Below are 13,923 nucleotides of genomic sequence, written 5' to 3' on the forward strand. Positions count from 1 at the left end.
GTTATATTTTTCTTCATGAAAGAGTGAGCATGTGTTGATCATGAGGCAATACATAATGACAATTAAAAAATGAAGAGACAGTTGCTTCCCATTTTTACCTTCATTACTATATAATCACTGGACCATCATCACTATTACTGTCATCCTCATTCAACATCTAACCGGTTCTGTTCTAACTCTTCTGTCAGTGTCTTCAACCCTCTGACAAAATCATATCATCATAATGTAGGCACTTAGATCTAAAGAATGATATAGCACTGTGTAGTTTGATCTCTGTGGTCGGAGTTGACTCCATGTGAAGTTACTGTTGAGTTGGAAAAAGTTTAAGTGTCAAGTGGTTTTGCAACATGCCTAAACATTACGTGTTTAGAAACAAGTTTGCCTTTAAGTTGGACATGATTCCTTAATGAAAACTTGGCATCATTTTGAAATGTCAAACCCCAAAGGCCAAATGTATTAGCAGTAATAACTTTAACACAGTGTGATGGTGTGAGTCATCGATTCCCAGCAAGCATTCAAATGAGCTCTGGGGCAGTTTTTATTTCACGTAAATGCTAATTAGTTTGTGTGAAGTGAGGCAGACACAGAAACAGAGAGAGAGTGAGAGAGAGAGAGAGAGGGAGAGAGGGAGAGAGGGAGAGAGGGAGAGTGGGTGTAAGAGTGTGGAACCTCCTGGAATATTAAACAACAGAGGTGTATTTTCTAGAAGGTTTTTAATGTATTTTCCGTCAAAACTTTATTTATCGTCATTGTAAAGTTGACTGACAGACGCCCCTTTGTCAAAAGACAAATGAGTGAATGTTGCATTTTGATCACAGAGATATAACACAACATCGCTAACGCCGCTTCTTGGTCATGTTCTCTGTATTTTCATTTTCATACATTGTTTTTCGGCAAATAATATTTTAGCAGCCTGTGACGCTTAACGCTGATTCTGATTAAGTAACAATATATTAATAGTAAAAATAGCTTGCTGTTTCTGTAAAACTGAGGAACAGGGCTAGAGGGTCCCTCAGGTTACATGTCGGTCACCAACACATTTACATCAGTAGGTCATGACCTTCATTAGCTAAGAGCAGTAGCTCACATGTGTTTTTTGGAGAGGACCTCACATTGCGCTCAATTTATCTTTAACTTTTGCCAGCTTAAATTAAGCATTGAATTACGTGCAAAAAAAATATATATATAAATAAATAATAAATAAATATATATCATATAATATAATATATATATATAAGGATGCGTTATATATATATATATATATATATATATATACATATATATATATATATATATATATATATATATATATATATATATCACACTTGGATGTAATGATAAATATACACATCACTTCCATAAAACCCTCTCATGCAGTGTTGCATGCACAGAGCAGAAGTCTTGTCCAATGAATGAGCTCATGGCTGATTTTACAAAGTTGAATAAACCACAAATAATTCAAGGATTTGAGGGTTAAGTTAGCAAAAATGTATCCAACTGTATACTAGATGTTGCAGAGTTTGTACGTTGAGTTGTCCTACTCTGTGTGTTGACATAAGCTCAGTTTCCACAGCAAAACTTGTATGTGCTCTATGTCCTCAGGAATGTGGCTGAAACAAAGCAATCTACGGTCATAAAACGTGATAGACAGCCTTCACGTCTATGTGTCATGTGTGACCCAAGTCCTTATCTAGTCTTATCTGCTCTGAGTGCGTCCAGACATATTGTAACTTGAGTGTTCAAACATTTAGTGACATCTCCGGTGGGTGTTCTCTACATATAAATATAAAGGAGAACAATATTTTCCTCTGAAATGTAGTAGAATCTAGTGTAAAATACAATAATCAAGTAAAGCACTCAATAAATGTTACCCTGTACCACGGTCTGCTGTGAAAAAGGTTTCTATTGTACAACTAACGTACAATAGAGCTAATAGAACTGTCTCAATGGCTTGGCCCACCAACAGTCACACAGCACCTGCATGTGCTTTTGAGTGGTAATGCAGCTGCTTTACCCCGCTGATGGTCTAGTTTTACTGAATTTTCTCCACAATTTTAATGTTGAAAAGCTGTACGAAATAATATTTTTTTCTATTGATAAAATCAATACCATTATAGCCACAATGTTCAGTTACAATTATTTATACAATGGAGTAATGAATGAATAAAGGATAAAGAAAAAAGAAAAAAAGAAAAATTCTCAAAATTAAATAATTTTTTCGAAAAAAAATGGTAAATAACAAACAGATAACTGTACTTTAAAACAAGTATACATGTAAACCGTACATGAATGCTGTGAAAACCAGACTAGATCTACAGGCGTATGCGTGTGTCTATGGTTTGTTTAAAAATACTAATAATCTTGAAGCACCAGTGTGTCCCATATGGTCTAGCGGTTAGGATTCCTGGTTTTCACCCAGGCGGCCCGGGTTCGACTCCCGGTATGGGAACATTCGTTTTTTCTATTGTGAAATAAAAGACTGTTGATGGGCGTGGTGAAGCCCATCAATCATTGTATTTAAAAATATTGACTTGAAATGCCACTAACTTTGCAACTAGTCCCGCTGGGTCCCTCAATCCATTAACGTTTGGGGATAGTTTAGGTAAAACAATACCACCTATTGGGTTACGATTATTTTAATTAGATTGTATAGGACTATGTACATTTCTGATAATCAACATGAAATGCAAGTTGTCCAATTACAGGACACCTATTTTCATGTTTGTTGACCAATACAGAAAATACATACAAAATTACACCAATACAGAAATTAGATATTAAACTTTGTCATTGTGCAATAATTATATTATCCTGTTTGGCTGCCAACAAGGAAAACGGAGATTTCAATAGCTTAATTTTCTTTTAGGTTTTCTCGATATTTAACACCATACTTCCAGATTTGGTTCTACTTTGTAATCTGAGCTGCATTGGTAACCAAACTTCCATTTTTACCATACAGATGTTTTTTCTTTAAATGAAAGTCTGCAATTCATTGTTTAAAATGTTAAACTGTTTTGTAATATCTTTCACATGGTATCACTGATTGCAACACATTATGGACGAGGTAACGCTTGTTTGATGTCTGATTGAATGTATCCTAAATGATGCTGAATTTTGTTCTTCTGTTCTTAAGCCAACTTTAATTTTACAAGTCTATTCATATTTCAGTTACAATACGTGCATCATTATCAGTGACAGTTTTGCTCATCCAGTACCTTGTAGTTTGTAATATGTGCAAATGTGTGGCTCACAAATAGAGAATCATATTGATTCCTTTACGAGGCTGAAACAAAACACTTTCATTAATTTCATAATGAAAACCAAACACTAGAGTCATCTAAAATTTTTATTAAATGACACGTAAAAAATAAATCATGTTCATGAAAATCTTCAAGTAAGTTGACAAGTACATAACAAAACAAGGCAAACAAACAGCTTTGGCTGTAAACACCATTGCTTCATACAACCCGATAACTAACAATATTTACAATGTGCCAGAGAATATTATGGTATACAAATGTCATCTATGGTTCAACCAACTCCACCTCTTAACATGCATTTGAACATTATTAACCCATCTAATTGAATACAACATAATAGATTTCCCTACTTTGCATCTTTATGTGGAACAGTTCCTTTTGCAACATTTTCCCCAAGAGACCAAAAGTGCAGGTTGATGTGATCTGTGCTCGGCGCTTGCAGACAAGCAACTCCTCCAGAGCTCAAACGAAAAGCTCAAGTGCATTAAGTGCCTCTGTCTCCATCTCAGTCGGTGCCTGAGCCACAGCCTGAGAGAGAAACTCCTCCAGGAAGTTTTCAGTGTTGGGTGCGTTTGTCTGGGTAACTGCACCGACCGCATTGACCCCACAGTCCACCTGGTCGGCTCCATCATGCCCGTTGGTGAGCATCTCGAGGAAGCCGGTGCTGTCTGGTGAAAGATTGCTCGCGGTCGTTGCCGGCGAAAGCAGATCCGAGAGGAAGTCGGCGCAGATGGAGCCGTCGTAGGTGCTGGAGGTGACCGTATTCGGGGAGCCCAGGTCAGTGCTGTCAGGGCGGCGGCTGGCCCCCCCCTGAAGGCCCAACATTTCATTCAGCTTTGCGAGCTTCTTTTTCTTTGCCTTCAGTTTCTTAATCAGCTTGTACCGGAGGGCGTCTGTGTCGCTGAGACCGGGAGGAAGCTTCGAGGACTGGCTGCTTTGTTTCTTTGGGTGGGATATTTCAGGAAGCCGCTTTGCTCCAGGCAAAGGAGGCAATGTACCAGACACCACTGCAGTGGTCTTCAGGGATGTCTGCTGGTTTGAAGGTATGGGTTGAAACGGCTTCGACTTGCCATTGAGAACAGCCGGACACAGGAGCACACTTCGGGCGTTTGAGCTCTTGGCACCGAATCCACCGTACATTTCCGCAGCTTTTAGCGGGAGACCGACACCGTCTTCTGTCTTGAGTTGTGGTTTTGGGAAGAATCCTGCAGGCTTCTGCGGTCTTCTCTCAGGCTCGGGCGTACAATGAGTGGGAGGAGTGGGCTTTACTTGTGCGACTGAGGTGGGTGTGTGGATGGGGTCAGATTTAGTAATTGCCTTGTGAACTTGGTTTAATGGGTGTTTGCTGAGCAGGAAGGACCAGCGGGCGTTCTGAGGTGGACCTTTCTGACCAGTGGACAGGGGGGAGGCATCCGTCAAGGACACAGGGGACGCTTGCTGAGCCTTTTTAACCATTTGTCTGCCAACTGGTTTGCCTCTGCCAACTGGTTTGCCTCTGCCAACTCTTTTACCCCGTCCTCTCCTACCTTCAGGCACAAACGTAGGATCACTAGACGAGCCATCCGCAGAATCAGACGAAGTAGCGGCGGGGAGCTCAACATCAGTGTCGTGGGACCTTTCACTGCCTATTACAGCGGAGGAGCTATCCGGGGTGGAGTCAAGTATTTCAATCCTGCTGGGAACACTCAACTCCTGAGTTTCCTTGTCGTTTAAAGGCTGCATTTCTGAATCAATTTTTTCAAGTGTGAGTGTAATGATGTCATTTTGGGAAAGGCCCTCGAAGGTGTCGAGCAGGGTCGTGGAACCTATTGATGTATCAACTTCGGGTGCAACCATTGTGTCCATGACATTGCTGCGGTCTTCAGACACAGAGAGTGCACCGATGATGTCGGTGACGTCGTGCGACATCAGAAAAGACTGATCGGGACCGCAGGAAAACAGTGTGTCTGCTGTTAAGTCTGTGTGCCTTTGACTGGGGTTCATCACATTTTTAGATGGGGGAGATTCAGCAAATGTGCTAGAGGGAGAACAGACACGAGGCTCTTTATCCTCCTTCCCCTCCCAGAAGACGACGTGCATCTCCTGAGCAGGAACCAAGAGCTTTTGATGGGTCTTGCACTCCGGATGTTTCATGTCGTCATATTCCAGCCATGATCCTGTGAGGAAGAGGTACGACAATACACGGTTAGAACTAAAAACACTAGTCTCACTGAGACCAACTATCTCTTTTAGAGGAGTTAAGGCAGCAGCACATGGGAAAGATCATGGATACGGCAGAACAGATTTTAGACTAAAACAGAATTAATAAAATAAGTAAATAATAATCATTAAAAAAACAGTTGCCTAACAAGCCACAGAGCACATGATCTATAAAGGACTGAGACAAGCCCGAAATGGCTGAAGTCCTCTGCACATTACCATTGCATGAATTGTCCAGCACAATGTGCTGTTGGCAAACTGCAATGCAGAGTAAAAATATCAACCTTCAAGCTTTGTTTGTACTCACGCTTGGTACCATAGCAGGAGTTTCAGAGTAAGAACGGAAACGTTTACACTTAATGCACTGCTGAATAAAGACAAAAACTACGATTGTAACCCATATTATGCCCGTAGACGGTAGGTGTAACTGCCAAAAAGCCACCACCACAATGATTTGGAGCGATTATAATTATCTGTGAACTCATATCTCATATTTATTGACTACTGTATTGCCTTTGTACACACCCTATTTTATATACATTATAATGAATATCCTGTAAACAATTTGATTGGGCTGCAAAATATTTACTCAAGATGAAGATTTAAGACCACTTGTTTCTGAAGCATTAAAAGCAATAATAAAGATTGTGATTTATCAGCTAACTATTTGTGACAAACACCTGGTTGCCAAGTGTGGTTTCACACCAATTGCAAAGTAGCTTTAAGATGGATTCAGAGAAGCAACAAAACATCTTGTTCTGATTCAGTTCAGTGCTCCATGTAGAAATACTGTGATAACTGCCATTATTTTAGAGCTAAATAGTCCAAAATAGATACAACTAAATACAATAAATGAGGTATAACCATGGAAGTCAGGCTGCCATTGCAAGCCTACATTTTAATTGTAGAAATATAGTTTCCACGTCACATCAGTGGAAAAAACAGAAAACCTACCATCAGAGTTACAAATCCAGGTGACAAAATGCTTGAGTTGATGGTTGTACTGTATGACGGTGGTGACCGAGTAGCGCTTCTCCTTGAAGGCGAAGGCGAATGTTCTGACATCGTTGTCTGGAAGCCCCTCGACGAAGTGCAGCGCAAACACTGGAGGCACACTAAACAAAACAAAGCAAAAGTCTGGTGAAACGGATGGAAAGGTTAAGGCCCAAGAAGGACGCTTAACATTTAATTGTGGACATTGCAAAATTACACATTCAACTTAGAATTTCAGACAATATCAAGTGTTGCGTAATCATTTGTTAGTTATTTCATGAGGGCCAACAATTAAAGTTAATGACTTCATGTTTGGAGTCGCTGTGAAAGCAAACGGTTTGTAATTTTATAACCTTACATCTGACTTTGTTGAGGAGAATCTGGCGACTAGGCGAAAGCTGCTTTGGTCATATATGAATTTAGTCGTCATACAATAGCTAATATTGTCTGTGCATCTTTATTCGAGATGAACAGATACCAAAACTGGATATCAATAGCGACTCAAAAAGCTGGATCCGTTAACAGTGACAAAAGGGCCCATAGATACATATACTTGAACGTAAAACCGTGGTCTGTTTTGACTAATTTGTTGCTGCATTAAAAAGGTTTACACTTTGTAATTTGGAAGACTTTTTACCAAATTACTGTTGAACAGCTTATTATTTCAATAAGAAATAAGAATTCAGAATATAATAAAAACCTTCATGAAGCACTTCTTTTCTTCAAACGAAGTGCTTAACATACCAAGAAACTGAAAAGCAGCAACACGTCTTGCATAAAAGCCTGTTTATAAAACTGTGTTTTTGTACAATGTACGTACGTGCGTTTTCATGGAGAAAGCACCATCACCTTTAATCTTGAGTTTGGAACAACCAACCACAAGAGCCGCGTTGTTATTACAGATTCAAGGCTGCCTTCTGGCTCATGAAGAGTTAAAAGATCAGCAATATAGCTCGGAGCTAGGTCGAGCTATATTCAGTACAATCCATTCTGAATCCAGGTAGCCAGTGGAGATATGCTAAGACTGGAGATGAGATAGATGATTTACTGAGGCAGGTAATGGGAGATGCAATAGTCTAAATGAGATGAAATTAAAATCAGCAGGAGATGAAAATGACTTGATATTTGACACATTTCTGAGCTGAGGCAAACAGAACGCCAACACTTTATTTTTCAAAGTCAGGCCTAATGTTGCCTTAAACATGAACGAATGATCCCAGTCTCCTCCACCAGTGAGGCATACAGCTTATTAATCAAACTAGTATTAGATCGGAACTCAGTATCGGCTAAACATCGGGACGGAGAAAGTCGGATCAGTGCATCCCTCGTTGACATAGTAATCAAATACACCCCCTGTGCTCCAGCTAATGGGGGTCCAGTTAATAAACGAAACTAAAATGAAAAATCACACCACAAAAATACAGTGGTCTTAATTTCCCATTGTTTTCTCACACACACACACACACACCTCTCCAGCTTCATCGTCCTCCTCTGATTCTTCTGGCAGCACATGTTGCACGGGGCCAAGTGGACTGCATCAAGGGGGCACCAATCAGGCAAAACATTTGTGAAGGTGGGGAGAGTTTTTATAACCCTGAGAAGTACAGTGAGAAATACATTTAGGATTTATACAGTTTCACAAAAGATCAGTGCATCAGAGAATAATGATATTTTCCGTACAACGTGGTTTTCACACATCAACTGAATATTAGTCGTAGTATCTGGGATATCCGCATTATAATGATCGCCGGTTGATCTTGTATCATCTACTCATTTGGATTGGGTATTTGTAATAACAGCCATCTGATTTGTATCTGATCATTTGATGTGTTCAACTCTTTCTCATCGATAAAGAAAGACTAACAGTGTCCCACTGAAACTGTCTGAACCATCTACTAAATCAGTGCTGAAATGCTTTGCCCCGTAGTCAATAATATACACTTTGTACAGCCATCCCAGTATCAAAGTGACTTGTGGGAGCATAATTTCCCGTCATATTACCAAAACATGACCATGCAGTGTTCTGTACAGACTTCAAATGGCTTTACTGGACGTTTTTCTCAATCAAACCTGTCGCTAATAACCTAAACTTAATAAAGTTTTAAGACAGTACTGGAGACCATTCACAATCACTTTTGGATAAATTAAACAAAGTGCAAAGAGATTGAAAAAAGGACACTTATTAACCCAGAATGTATACCAACTTGTCTTCAGTACATATATTCCCTTCTCCAAACAAACCTACGTGGGCCGTAATCCAATTACAATGTATTTGTGCCCAGCAACACTATTACCTTTCTTTCGTGGTGGTTTTGCATTCACTGCACTTGAACTCCCAGTGGAAGGTTGACTGGAAGAGAGGCTCCACCCACGAGTCCGACTGCAGCAGAAGCGGCATGGCAAATACCGGAGTTTCCCTCTGACCTGAAAAGCAGCACACGTGCGCAGCAGTTAGCGCATCGTCCCGGGTAAGAGTGCTGACAGCAGATGCAGGCATGTTCTCCACTTCACGGTCATTTAAAGGAACTTTATCTGTGGATGAGACATGGGCGGAATTACAGAGATCACGTGTGTCAGCACACCTGAAATGAATAGCGTGTCACCTGCCTGTATCTTAACTGTGTCTGCATTGTTTGCCCCCCTCACTATACCCGCCCATCCTTTTATATTTTCAGTCTGCAAACAGTGAAAGCCACCATGTTTTCTCACTTCCATTGAGCCAAGCAAAATCCAAGGTTTACATGTCCAAACCCATCACTAATGGTTTGATATGAAATCTTAGAATCTGAAGGGGGATTTGTGCAAAATATCTGAAGCAGGATACATCAAGGTGGTAAAAACCAACCAGCTTTTATTTAACCACAGACCACTCCTTTGCAACCTTCCTATGATCTCAGCCTTTGCGTGTTTACTTGCGTCCGTGTGTGCGGATGTGAGTGGGCTCTGTCCATGGCTCATCTGTATTCGCGTAAAATGGTTAGCCAATTGTGGGTTGTATTTATTCAATCACACAACACAGCAGTGGTCGTTGCAGACACACCTGGCAGAGATCTGCAGTTCGCCGAGTGCACCATTGAAGTGTTTGCTGTAATGTTTAGTAACATAGTGGCTTTAGGCAAAATGAAATCTAATATTGACGAATAGAAGGCTTGAGGGTTCCGGGGAGCGCCGTGTGAAAAGCATTTGCTCAAAGCTCTCCCTTGCTCACGGTAGCGTGGGCACATTTGCACATTGCCCCCCATTAGTGCTATATTTAATTCACATGGAAGTATTCACTTCTTTATATTGCTCAAAAGTTTATATTCATAAAATGTAACCCAAAAAGTAGCTATAACCAGAATTATGACGTAGCACTCAACAACCCACATTTCTTCTCTAGCCTTTTTTGTCACATATTATAAAAAAAATATTTTAAGTGTAACCTCAGATATGACACATCATTCAGAATACAATTATAAATTGATTCTCCATTTACAAACACTCAGATGTGGTCACATTGCTTTTTGGCTGACACAAGCTGGAAATGGTAAGGACATTGAAACCATGCAGGCTCACATGTTGAACTCATCTCAAGATTAAAAGATTATAATTGCATCTAGGTTGTGTTAATCAATTGAGATAGACAGTAGTTATGAATATCCAACAGCACGTTTCCATACTCGGCTTGGTTGAGTATGTTTTCACTGACTGAACTTACCTAATTTGCAATGCAGCTTGGGCTGCAGTAGTTTAAAGACTGACATCCTGAGACAGTGTAGGTCTGCATCAGCCTTTTGCAGCACATGATTTGGCACACCAACCGCACCATCTTAACAAACACACAAATGCATTGCATTATATTGTAAAGACAACACAAACATTATTCAGCTGTAAATGTGCTTTGAATGTGTTTTAGTCAATGGGACGTGTAATGTTTCACTGTTGACAGCATTATATCTGTGCCAGTCCAAAATATTTTAATTTTGAAGCCCATGTCAGGGTTAGTTCAGCCCAATCACACACAAAAAAGATTTACATTTCAAATGTAACCCTTGTGTAATCTAGCAATGCAGACTGTTTCAGTGTAATGTCCCCAGGTGTAGGTGTATCCACCTCTCAAACTTCTGCCACTATCCCAACAAAAAACACACTGTGATATTTCAATGGTCAATGTTTTTTTTATGCACAAACCCCTCAGTTTTATTGAGGTCACAGTAGATTTATCATGGATTAATATCTTAAAACCTGGACAACTCAATCCATAACAACTGGCAAGCTAAGCGGCATTAGTAGTCCAAGATGTGTGTATTTTACAAACAAGAACATTAGAAGCAAAGAGGAAATTAAATATGTCCAACTCTGATGATTGTACCACACAGACTTTTGAAATGCCATTACACTCAGGCATACTGTAGATCATCCGTGTAACTTACCTCTGCCAGTCTGTTGATGGACTTGGATGGAAGCACAAACGTCTTCATATCCTCTCATCAGCTGCCAGACAGATGACTGCTGAGGCTCATCTTTAGGTTTACACTTTCTCAAGCTCTGACAGTTTACCAAAGCAACAAGCAGCGAGTCCAGCCAACACAAGTTGTCGCTGTTCCTCCAAAAAGGTTGATTTTGAACAGATACAAGCTCCTCTGACTTCGTCAGCACGGCAGAGGACAAACCATCCATTTCTGACTCAGTGCTTCCTATGTCCTTACATGCGGTGATGTCGGCAGTCAGTGATTTCTGTTCCGTCTGCAACAATGGAGTATTGATTTCAGCTGAATAAATGTCCTCAGTTGTGGACAAGGACTGCTTGGGGTCCAGAATGCAGCATCTGCTCAGTACTCCATGAGGACTCTTCATTTGCCTGAAGTCATCCTCTGAGGCACAAGGAGCACCACGGTGAGGAGAGAGCACATCTTCATCCGCATCGGCGATCAACAAGGCTTCTGATGAGCACTGCAGGTGTCCAGCTGGTGTCAAGCATATAGGGGGAGCAAAACCATCTGCACAAGCAGACATCTCCGGTTCCTTGACCAGAACATCATCCTCATATTGTAGTGACTCCCATCCTGTTGTCGCTGCAAGTGGAGAATCCCTGTATCCATTCACCTTCCCCTCTTCTGTCTTGGGTGCTGCATGATGGCCATTATTGACAATGTTTACCGCACCATTCTCTGGGCTGACAAGTGCATCTGTAATACTCTGTGGCCCAAGACTGTCACTTGATCGCAAGCATTTGTGTACAGGTCTAATCAACTCTTCCTTTTCCAGTGCCAAGGCATTCTTTCTTTTGTTCCCAACAGTGGGCTCCACAGGAACCAAGCCTGCCAAAACATCCTCCAAGGAACGGCTGACCAGAGGGAAAAGGCACTATGTAGGAAAGGATACAGAAATGTTAACATGGCAGCTGGAAAGAAAGTCAATAACCATGGCTGGTCAAGTGGATGTGTGTGGCACTGGGACTAACCTGTGGGTTTGTGCAGAGGGTGATAGACTCCTGGAGGTTGATGCGATAAGAGCGCAGAGTATAGGTCAAGCCCTTTGAAGTACACCAGGGACAATACTCCAGTGAAGCAGCTCTTTCCTGAACCTTTTACAAAAGTTTTAAAAAAACAAAGTTAACAGAAACATGGTGTTAATTATGACCACAGACTTTGTTGAGTTGTTTCACTCATTTATAATTAAACCCAAGTTATCAAACAGTTTTACAGAACATACATACAAAAATACATCTTATTTTTCACCATTGGTGAACATGAAAGTTGAGCCTGCATAGATTTTCATCAGATGAATGTAGTAACTTCAGTGCCATATTTCAAGCATGTCTTTCAACTCTCCCCCACCTGTCATCAGCATTCATGTTGGTATCCTTCCAATCACATTTAAATACTTGTCTATACATTATAGCAGGGGTCACTAACAGACGGACTGCAGTCCGGACCCAGGACTTGTTCAGCGGTCCAGAAACACACTGATTAATTACATGCAATTTAAACCACATCACTTGATGCTACTCAGCCAAACAAATATGCGTATTCTGATAAGCATCGCTGCTCGAGTGAGATATACAGACGGAGAGACTGGAGGAGAGGCCGAGCAGAAACAAGTGGTTCAATAACAGATTTAGTCCCTGCACACACATTTTATGAGAATAATTTAATATTGTGGCTTTTTTGGTTGACATCACTATACACCTGAATTAACTCAATTTAAAAGCTATTTATTTATTTTTAAATGAAGTACTTTATTTAGTTAGCATGGCAAGTTAGACATTACTGTGATGTTCCGGACCTTTGCATGAGCAAATTTTCTCGAACTGGACCTTGCTGAACATTAGTTGAATAGCCCTGCATTATAGGAACAAAAAAAGTAGCATGGTTTGGTTGATTTACAAGTTGTTATACAAGTAAGAATAAGAACCACTGAAAGTAATTGTCAAGTTTGAGTGTTTTATCAAACCTGTAGATAATAGATATATTCTTTGTCATACACATTTCTCATAATACACACACACCCTTTGATTCCACACATGACGTGCTTAGAATCTGCCAAATACTTTCGCCTTTTACTACCAAAGATTTCCATTTGTGTTTTTTGGGGGGATTTGGATTGGTACTGCGCAGTCACAGTATTTCTTTCAAATACAATTCAGCTTTGCGCAAGTGACAAGAGTTAGAGGAAAACAAGAGCTCTACTGACTTTTCCCAAATACCCCACCAGTGGCGAGGCCAAAGCCCCCAAACCAGTGTCTTCGCCAGTCATTGGCAAACCACTGCTGCTCCTCTGGTCCACGGGTTTCCAGTACCATTCAAAAAATATTACCATGTCACTGCAACCTGGCTCACCTCCGGAGGAGCTGGGGAGAATAATACAGCAGCACACAGGGCAACGTTATAGACACATATGTAAGGGCACACGTGTGACCACCGGGTCGGCTACAGTATACTCTGCCACCTATGGTGAAGCACAGGGATATGTGTTTAACAATTAAAGTGTGTACTATATGACAGCGTTTTAATGTAAAAATGTAACGTTACAGCGCATGGCGCTGAGTTAAGAGGCTTCTACAAAGGCCAATACAGCAGATGCACTTTACTTTACTACAGAATCATGTAAGAAGATGCTTAATGGCGCGTTTATAATAAGTGGCTACTGCATTAGGGCTACGGAGACGTGGGCTGAAACCGGTCAAAGGTAATGTTAAGATAAACTCTACAGGTCTACATGCAAGACCGAAACTACCGGCCACTGCACTTGGCGGCTATCATGCTAACATATTAGCCTTAAACCAATCCTTCATTTCAGACTCCACAGTCTCGTTTTCTGTTACCGTGAATAAAAGTTGATACGTACCGATAGAAAATTTAAAGTATATTTGATATTATGATGCTGATCAGGGAAATCCATCCACAAATAACTGCATTTATGTTTAAATGCCTGCCTGCGTAGTAAGTCCATGTGCACCCTTTTGCCAGTTCGTGCAAGAAACGTTCGT

General features: G+C 40.7%; 1 protein-coding gene and 1 non-coding gene across 5 annotated transcripts; one reads left to right on the forward strand and one right to left on the reverse strand.

Moving 5' to 3' along the window:
* Positions 1-2,377: 2,377 nt before the first annotated feature.
* On the forward strand, positions 2,378-2,449 carry trnae-uuc. The gene has a single exon. It is a non-coding gene; the product is annotated as a tRNA-Glu (tRNA).
* Positions 2,450-3,333: 884 nt separating this feature from the next.
* uspl1 (ubiquitin specific peptidase like 1) lies at positions 3,334-13,923 on the reverse strand. Of its 4 annotated transcripts, none has more exons than XM_034550036.1 (9): positions 13,782-13,923; positions 13,128-13,284; positions 11,896-12,018; positions 10,865-11,798; positions 10,150-10,260; positions 8,747-8,876; positions 7,921-8,046; positions 6,414-6,574; positions 3,334-5,416 (listed from the first exon to the last, which is right to left on the reverse strand). In XM_034550036.1, the coding sequence occupies exons 2-9, from the start codon at positions 13,251-13,253 to the stop codon at positions 3,723-3,725; spliced, it is 3,405 nt and encodes a 1,134-aa protein (XP_034405927.1). In that variant the 5' UTR covers positions 13,254-13,284; positions 13,782-13,923; the 3' UTR covers positions 3,334-3,722. The 4 variants fall into 4 exon arrangements, with proteins under 4 accessions (XP_034405927.1, XP_034405930.1, XP_034405928.1 ...); XM_034550039.1 differs by having other exon boundaries at positions 12,720-13,284; XM_034550037.1 differs by lacking the exon at positions 13,128-13,284.

The sequence above is a fragment of the Cyclopterus lumpus genome, chromosome 14 (genome assembly GCF_009769545.1).
Source record: "Cyclopterus lumpus isolate fCycLum1 chromosome 14, fCycLum1.pri, whole genome shotgun sequence".
NCBI classification, from domain to species: Eukaryota; Metazoa; Chordata; class Actinopteri; order Perciformes; family Cyclopteridae; genus Cyclopterus; species Cyclopterus lumpus.

What these genes read in the sequence shown, in the direction of transcription:
- uspl1 (XM_034550036.1), bottom strand. Translation starts at nt 13,253, where the DNA reads ATGGTAATATTTTTTGAATGGTACTGGAAACCCGTGGACCAGAGGAGC. An exon ending in CCCTCTGCACAAACCCACAG is followed by an intron (nt 11,799 to 11,895) that starts GTTAGTCCCAGT and finishes TTTCCTACATAG; the next exon opens with TGCCTTTTCCCTCTGGTCAG. An exon ending in AGGACGATGAAGCTGGAGAG is followed by an intron (nt 6,575 to 7,920) that starts GTGTGTGTGTGT and finishes TGTTTTGTTTAG; the next exon opens with TGTGCCTCCAGTGTTTGCGC.